The sequence below is a fragment of the Vigna unguiculata genome, chromosome 3 (assembly GCF_037176805.1).
Source record: "Vigna unguiculata cultivar grain cowpea cultivar isolate G323 ecotype 2 chromosome 3, ASM3717680v1, whole genome shotgun sequence".
Taxonomy (NCBI): domain Eukaryota; kingdom Viridiplantae; phylum Streptophyta; class Magnoliopsida; order Fabales; family Fabaceae; genus Vigna; species Vigna unguiculata.
In genome coordinates this window covers 536,324-545,301 of record NC_140794.1, presented here as the reverse complement: position 1 = coordinate 545,301, position 8,978 = coordinate 536,324, and the positions used below count along the sequence as shown (strand labels likewise).

At 32.0% G+C, this 8,978-nt stretch overlaps 1 protein-coding gene across 1 annotated transcript; it reads right to left on the bottom strand.

The window, feature by feature from the left end:
• On the bottom strand, window positions 1-3,681 carry SUF4 (zinc finger (C2H2 type) family protein). The gene is made up of 7 exons (XM_028063613.2): window positions 3,324-3,681; window positions 2,803-2,903; window positions 2,164-2,290; window positions 1,605-2,020; window positions 1,326-1,480; window positions 1,179-1,232; window positions 1-458 (listed from the first exon to the last, which is right to left on the bottom strand). The coding sequence occupies exons 1-7, from the start codon at window positions 3,515-3,517 to the stop codon at window positions 387-389; spliced, it is 1,119 nt and encodes a 372-aa protein (XP_027919414.1). The 5' UTR covers window positions 3,518-3,681; the 3' UTR covers window positions 1-386.
• Between the last annotated feature and the right edge of the window lie 5,297 nt (window positions 3,682-8,978).

Below are 8,978 nucleotides of genomic sequence, written 5' to 3'. Positions count from 1 at the left end.
TAACCAATAACCAATAATTACCGTCAATTTTCCACCCAACACATATAATCTAGATTACACAAATATGTAGTACTCTTTCAAGTATCACGTCCTAAAGGTTGACTACAAATATCAAAGGGAGAAAAAGGTGTGAAATAAGAAACAAACAAAAGTTTTGCAACTTCCTAAGAAGTTATAAATCAGAGCAGTTTCAATCTTTTTCCTTTGATTCCACTATCGCAGTAGGGCCCATTCCCCTTTTTGGCAAAAGAATCGCACCGATAACAGTATTAGTTGCTGGATCTTAAGGAAAGGAATCTTGAGCACACGTTTTCGAGCTTATTAAGATGCCTTTTGAGCCCATATCACTGAAGAAATTTGACAAGAATTTATGTATCAGGATTGACCTAAAATGCCATTCGACCAGCCAGCCTGCTTTCAAGTATCCTCTTGTCTATGGCTGCGTCAATGGAGCTCATCTGAAAAAAAAAATGATGATAATGATCAGCATGTAATCAAAGACCCCAGATACAACAATAAACCGAATATTCTACAGCATGGTCTTATGCAAGAGATCCAAACTCTGCGAAAGAAGCTGACCTGTGCCAAGTCTGAATTCACTTGTTCCATAAAATAAATTGTAATGATGCTACGAATGGGCAAAAATCTGATGGGTAAGACCATTTTCCACCCAAAACCCCAAACTTTGGAATCAAGCAGGGAGGAAAAAGAATAGCATTGGTAAAACCAAACCCAATAAAATCATATATACATACTCTTTTATGGTGTACAAATGCTGGGATGAAAGATCACGAAGTTGATTGTTTGCAGCAAGCTTCACAAATTATGTGGTGGTAATTATAACTAACTACCAAAACAAAATAATACAGTACCTACTTGAATGTTTAGATGCCCACAAAAATTGGAGCATAGCTTGTATTGCAGCCATAGAGGCCATTGAAAATAAAATAGCATGCACTACCCATTCAGTTTGGAAACAAGCAAGGACTGTCAAAATGATCCTATTTACTTTGCCATTCATTTTACTTTTAAAAAGGATTATAAATTTACTCAGAATGTACCTTTTTAAATAGGAAACAATGTCTAAACAATTGAATCTGAAAACAGGAAGCATAAAGCCTACTCATCTGGTTAGATGTGAAAGCAACTCCGTCTATTACAGAGGTAGTATGACTTACCTGGCTACTTTCATCATGCACCTGATATTTTGGCAAAGACATTCTTCTTTCTTCCTACAGTAACCAAACATCACAACATTACCAACCAAACAAAAATATTAAAATTAAAATGGAACACAAAAAGATTTTATCAAGAACATAGCTTACCATGGACATTGCCTCGTCATCCCAAACTAGGTAGACTTCGTTGGTGGCAGGTTGAGAAGCAGGAGCTTTGTTTGCAATTACTGGGGGAGGCCCAATTGAAGGACCACCAGTATTTGGACCAGAAGCATAAGAGTGTGAATTACTTGCTGCTGCGCCTATATAAGAAACAAATAGTGAGAAGGAAATGCTTGGTGTACCAATCTTATAAAAAACCCTCATGCAGTTCTGAATCAAGGTATCAGTCATAATTGTTCAAAGGAGAAAAAACATAAAGGTTACCTGGAACTCCTATAGCCTGGTAACTACTTGTTACTGAAGAGTGGGTACTCAAATGTGTATCAACAGGGACATTTGTAGACATCACTGGAGTAACTGATGGAACACTTGAGGGCAGAGGTGGAGCAGAATATGTCAAACTTTGAGTCGTTGTATGGTTGTTTCCAACAACAGGGAACAAAGGTTGCGAAACTGGGACTGGTGCAGATGTAAGCAATCCAGGAGGAGCAATCTGAGTTTGCAGGGCTGCTGGAGCAGTTGCTGGCAGTGGAGGCCTGACATTCTGCACAGGAAATAATGGCTGCTGTGTGTATGGGGCAGGAGGAGGAACTGAAACAGCTGGAGGCTGTGAAAACCATGGCTGCGGCCGAGGTGGAACCATCCAAGCATTTGGTGGCAAGGGTACAGCTGGATTATAACTATATAACAGGAAATAAGCATGTGAGCAATTTTTGTGCAAGTGATAATTTTAAATAAGTAAAATATGTAAGATTTACAACTTCCTCCTTGCGTCAAAGAGGATGAATACAAATAGAGACATTAACACAGAGTAGTAACATACACTTGTGGAATTGCAGGCAAGGCAGATCGTGGAGGATATCCTGTACCCAGAGGAGGTGGCCTCATTCCACCTACAAGCTGAGTTGGTGGAATATCAACCTTGGCTGCCTTTGATGGAACATCATCCTCTGCATTAAAAACAAAATACAAACAGTTGTGAGAAAGGAGATTAAGCATTTAATGTTTCTTCCTGCCAACACTAACAATATTCATAGAATGTTGTGGCTTTGAGTATTGGAGAAATGTTCCTATGACAGCAAAACACAATCAAGAAACAAGAGATACATACAGCAGTTACAATACATATCTGGCATTATCTTACAACAAATTAAGCAAAACATCATTTTATTCGATATAGGGGTATCAAAGTGTCAACCTTAAGTAACTCGGGTTCAGTTTGAGCCACAATTAAGAAATCGTATTTCTTTTTTCCAACCCAACCCAACTCGAATCCTTTGAGGGTTTTTGACACCTCTAACCCAAAAGGACAAGTGGAAAAATAACACCCAACCCTCGAGCAAACACACAAGGATGTGGAACAACTGGTAGCTAATAAGTTGTATAGTAAGCCAAGTATGAGTCAAAAATACAAAAACCATAAACAACTTTACGCTTATGACAGAAGCCATCAGACGATTACCTTCTTCGCCATAATGTGCTGCCAAGATATCTGGTGGAATCCCTTGCATTCCATATATTTCAATATCTGTACTCTCTCTGCCCGGTTTCGCATTGGGCACCCTGAGAAAGAATAGAGAAGGAAAATCAAAACAATAAATAACAACGAGTAGAATACCAGTACTTTGTGAAAACGCATAAAATTTACAAACACCCACACTTTAAGAAGCAAATTCACTTGGCCAAAGTATCCCCTATCTTACACAAAAAAGAACCCATTCATGGATAGATCATTAGAATTCGGTCCAAATCAAACCACCATACAGCCAATCAATCCCTCACGTTCCTTAAACAGAATCACAACCAGAACACCTACTACATTTCTAGCAACGCATAGGATGTAACAATAAGGCGATTGTTAGGGGCACAAATTACACAAATTATATTAACTCTCTTTCATCCTTTAAGTGTGACTTAAGCTATTATAAAAAAATTATAATAATGCAAAGCGGGAAAGAAAAAAAGAGGGAAATAGGGATATACTTGGTGACGGATTCCTTGTGGACCTGGAGCACGTGGATGGCCATGCCGCTGGCGGTTGAGAGCTTTTTGTGGCAGACGTGACACTTGAAGTGCTTCGCTTTCTGATGCTGCACCAAGATCTTCTCGTCGTCGAATTCGCGATCGCAGTAGTAACACCACACCTTGGAGGAAACCCTCTTCTTCTTCTTCCCCATGATAGTGATTCCGATCACTCGATAATTGAGTCTGTGACGAAGGTTGGTGTCCGAGGTCTGTGCCCTGCAATGGCAGGGAAGAGGAAGAAGAAGCTAGGGCACGGATTCAGCAGCGAAGCGGAAAGATTCAATCGCGGCCCAATTCGAAGGAAGGCAGATACTTAACGTTTGTGATGGAATCACATCCACGGCTCACATAAGAAACAATCAAAATCAATGATGGGTGTTTTCGAAAGGCCCAAGAGCAAATAGTCCAAAAGTAGTCTTGCACATTCACCTATTTATTCACAACCTTTTCTTCTTGCACCCGCATTACTACTAACTGCATCACCATACTGATAAAAAAAAAATCTTAAAAATGCATCCTGTCACGTCCTGATTTTAATAAAAAAATATAAGATAGATATATAAAAAGATATATTATACGGAAAATTTTATTATTTTACTTTATTTAATATATATATAACATAATATAAAATATAAAATATTTTGATTTTGATTTTTTAAATAATAACTAATTTTTAAAATTGAAAGATATTTTAAAAAATATAGATATTTTTTAAAGACTAATTTAGATAAAAAAATATATTAAGTAAATATTTTTAACTATAAATGATATAATAAACTCCGTATCTTTATCCTTCATCGTGTTTTAAGATTATTAATCGACAATCACAGATAAATAAATAGAAAATAGTTATCAAATATGAATTTAAGTTGATGCAGATGTAAACAAATATCTAATGTTGTTATATATATACATATTCTTTGTATCTCCATTCTCATATTTATCTTCCTTCTCATCTTAAATTATTAATATTAGGTCATTTGAAAAAAAATCATATTAACTTTTAATTTTTTCTTAATTCCATAACTTATTTCTAAAATATTTATTTAATTATTTTTTCTATAATTATTTTATGTTTTCTAATTATTGTTTTAAATCTCTACTCGATATTTATACAATTATATGATGTGACAAATTTCTGGTGTTACGGCGAAAAACTAATGAAATTTTACACTTAAGATAAAAATGAGATTCTCAAATTTACATTTGTCCCTTCTTTCATTCCAAATTATGAAAAACAGAATTTGGAAAACTCATTCTCAAAGCTGTCATTTTTGTTATGAAAGCTTATTTTGAACAATTTGATTTGGAAAACTCATTATAAAATATATTTATTTGTTTTTTAAAGTTTATTGCAAAAATTCTATATCTTTCGGAATATTTATTTTAAAAGTTTTATTCTGAAAAATACGTTCTATAATATTTTTCATGTATTTCAAAAGTTTGCTCCTAAATCCTATTCATAGAAGTACACACATGTTTCACAAATTTCAAAAGATTTCCAAAATAGGTAACGCAAAAGTCACTTTTGTAAAGGTTAAAATCGCCATTTTAAGATTTGTTGGGGTGCAAATACGAATACCGAGGTGCAGGAAAGCAATACCTTCATTCGCTAACTTGAATTTGTATTCGGACTAATCTCAGAAGGAGTTTTCAGGAACGGGCTAAAGTCCATATGTGTGAAGAAATTCAAATTCAAATTGTTTACGGTTTAGAAAGATTTTAGATTATATAATTCGTAAATTTAAGTTTGGAATATATTTTTAGATAAAAATATATATTTGAATCTAAAAATATAACTACTAAGAAAGAGAACATTGATTAATATCGATTGGTAACTCATTAATTAGTAAATAGCGTTGTTGATATTGTTAAAAAAAATAATTGATTTTGGTTTAAAAGGAAAACCGTCACTAGTTGAATAACATTTCCAAAAACGATAAATATTTCTAACTCATTTTGATGGATCAATATAAGAAAATAACTCTTATAAATGCAAATTAAAGAAAATGACAATTATCAATTTAAATATGGTCTCATTGCATTAATAAACAAAAATATATTGACTGACATGAGTTGAATATAACACAACACTCCCTTTATTGATCAAGAAAATCTTAATTAATAAAGGTTAAGTTGGTCAAAAAATATCCCTAACCTATGTTTTTTTAATTGATATGAGTCGAAAATAAGGAAAAAAAAGTGCATCGATATCTGCATTCATTTTGAGGCTATGTATGAGTATTATGCTTTGCAGCTACAATCAATTATTTGTAACCTAATGATAATGTTCTGTCTTTAATAGTTCCCATCATAAAAGATATGAAGATCATTCTCTAACTTTCGGCACCATTAATGGCCACCATAATCTTATTGGAGCTTATGAATAATCATCAACCACATTTTGTGTGCTAAACCATCATCTTCACTAATTTCCCTACTCGTTTTTGTTGCCAAAAATAGTGACAATTGCCAAAGAAAAGAGAATGGATTTGGGACATGGAATTGAATTCATCCATTATTTTAGAAAATGTTATCAAGACAATTGAGTCAAACTTGTGCAAAAGAAAAAAAAAATCAAAATTTTCCTTTATTATTTGAAAATTTAGTTCTATTATTGTTTTTTAAATTTAAAATTATTGTGTAAAAGATTATCGAAACTTCAAATAAAAATTTAAAATTTAGAAAACAGAATAAAAGTTATCCCATTTTTAAAAGATAAAAACATGCCTAAATCTTACAAAAATAATATGACGTCTTTTCAAGGAAAGCAATATATATTCAACAACTCAATGAGTTATTATAAACTAGTTGTATACAAGAGATTGAGATTAAGAGACCATTTTCGACTTAAATAAAAATATGAACTCTAAGAGATTAGGTAAAAAAAATTCAACACCAATAAATTGAAACTAGTTTTATATAACATCATTTTCGACCTAAAATTCTAAAATAATAAATTTATTTATCCTTTCACTTATGTATTAGTCATCTTAATTTTTTTATCCGTACAACTTTCGACTCACTTTAAATTCTAAAATAAAAAATCAATAAACTTGTGACATAACATGAACCTAAAATATTAAGCATCGAGAGTATAAGAAACAGTGCTTATTTATCTTGACACTTAAATTATGTATTTTCTGATATGACAAAACATTTCTGGTTTTAGTTTTCTAATAATTTAATGAGGTGATTAGTGAGGTGATTAACAGGAATCATCACGTGACTCTTACATATGATGAAGAGATAACGCAAATTCTTTGTCAAATAAATACTGATTAGAAACCTCTAACCAAGCTAACAACGAGATTATTATTTTTTTTGGATTAAATTTGTGTTATCTCTCGACTTTTAGTAAAAATTAAAATTAGTTTTTTTTTTTGAAATTTTAATTCAATTTAGTTTCTTAACTTTAAAATTGAGTAAATGTATTCATTTTAATCAAATTTTGTTAAGTTTATTTGACTTTTCAAATGTGTTTCGTAATAGTTTCTTAACTAATATTAAAGTAAAAATGTGTGAAACGGTGTAAACATTTCAAATGCTATCATGAAATACGTTTAAAACGTTAAATAAACCTACAAAAATTTATTTAAAATAACTAAATTCATATAATTTTAAAGTTAGAGAACTAAATTAGACCAAAATTTTGAAAAAAAACTAATCTAATTTTCAATTAAAATCGACTAACAAAAACATATTTAACTTTTTTTTTTTGTGCCATTTATTATTGTGTGGCATGACTTTCTGTCCAAAATGAAAATTGCTTCCGGAATGATACGCTTAGTCGTAGAGTATGTTACTTTAGAATTTTCTTTGAAGGTTAAAAATAATGAATATAATCGTTTAATAACATAAATTTTTAAGGTATTAAATGATATTTTAAACTAATATTTGAATTTAAACTTATCAAATAATATAAAAAGTTTAAATACTATTTTAAAATACGGATTAATATGTGAAACAAATTTAACTCAGTTAAATTAAAATAATTTTATTTATTTATTTTTTAAAATTTAAAAACCACTGTATCAAAGTTTGATATATAAACAAATTTTCAATTTTCAATTTCACTTAAAAAAACTTCGGAAGTCAAAAGATATTTAACTCAAATTTCGGTCAATCAGAAGTCACTGTAGTTTGTAAGAGAGAGGTTGAATTTGGTGTAAAGATTCTTAATGTGCAGTGCAGACAATTAATGATCATTTTAAAATATGCTTTTTTTTCTTCTTTCATAAGCCAATCAACCATGTAGAAATAGAAAGCCGAGCCTAAGCATTAATAACAAAAATTACCTATCAAGGGGAAATTTATGTCACTGTGTAGCTGTGTGGCCCAGAAATTCTTTTGTTTTGCATAACCCAAGACGTGGTCCAAAACAAGTTACAGAGTGAAAAAATGTCTAAGAATCATATTCATTTGTCTCCTAGCTTTTGTTCATTCCCATTTTCTCATGTATTTTGCATATTTCAAGGTCATCATTTACACTCTCTACGTCGCCTTTTGGAAGCTTTTCACAGATACATATCGTTATAAAGTAATAACATTTTGGTGATAAAATTCTTTCGTTCGAAGGAGAACACACCATCATATGGGTCAAAGGTCATTTTTTTGGAACTAACATGGGTCATTTTATTTCAAGACAGAGAGGTTTAGTCTAATACACTCATGAAAGGGAAAAAAAATACCAAAGAGGAAAGTGGCTGCAATATCATGTTGTTTGCACCAAGAATGGTGATGTATCACAGATACAGATACCAAGTTTCAGTTTCAGTTTCCTTCAAACATACTACACATGCATTTGCTGTCATTTTTCAATTCTGCATGGAACATTTCACAGTAAACAGAAAATGAGAAAGACACTTAGCTGAAATTGTTCATATATTCTTCACTCAAGTTTTTCTAGGAACTAACAAACACTTTTTCTGACCATGTATTTGACCTTGAGAACTGAAACTATACAAAGATCTGCATGAACTTACACAGCTAGGAAGCTTTACAAGGAAGACATTCCTTGAGTCAAAATTCAAGGCTCTTCACATGATCATCATCAGAAAATACCTACATTTCTATATGAAAGCATGCTATAAATAATCCCAATACACACCTATGGTTTTGGACCTGGTGGTTTTTGTGTTGGGGAGTGGGAACCTTTTTAATGGTGACAGTATATTAATAGTTTTTGAATTTGAAAACTTATTTATTGATAGAATAAGTTTAACTTTTGTGTCAGCACTGTAGACTAGTCTGACTTTCTGTGGTGGTATGAAAGATATTTGATATTTGATTAAATCAAAGCATGGTAATCTGATAAGTAACATTTTTTTCCATTATTGAGGCCACACTAGACTCCAAATGGAGTGAGAGAGAGGAAAGGATTTTGAACTTTTCTTTTGATAAGTAGCATCAGTTTAGCTTGAAAAGCACAAAAAGAAACAAAAGCAAGTCACAGATTCCAGTGTGTGGCATGAGGGTTGAGGCTAGTGATTGAACAATATAGCATATGCCCACAATTGCAGCAAGACAAGGCATAGCCCACCTAACAACCCAAGAAGAAAAGGGCACCCCACAAATTAAAATTCATTATTTCAAACCAATAAATAATAATCA

Coding starts and splice junctions, on each gene's coding strand:
- SUF4 (XM_028063613.2), bottom strand. CDS start 3,517: ATGGGGAAGAAGAAGAAGAGGGTTTCCTCCAAGGTGTGGTGTTACTAC. Junction 2,021..2,163: donor TTGCCTGCAATTCCACAAGT/GTATGTTACTAC, acceptor CCTGTTATATAG/TTATAATCCAGCTGTACCCT. Junction 459..1,178: donor TGCATGATGAAAGTAGCCAG/GTAAGTCATACT, acceptor TTTTTTTTTCAG/ATGAGCTCCATTGACGCAGC.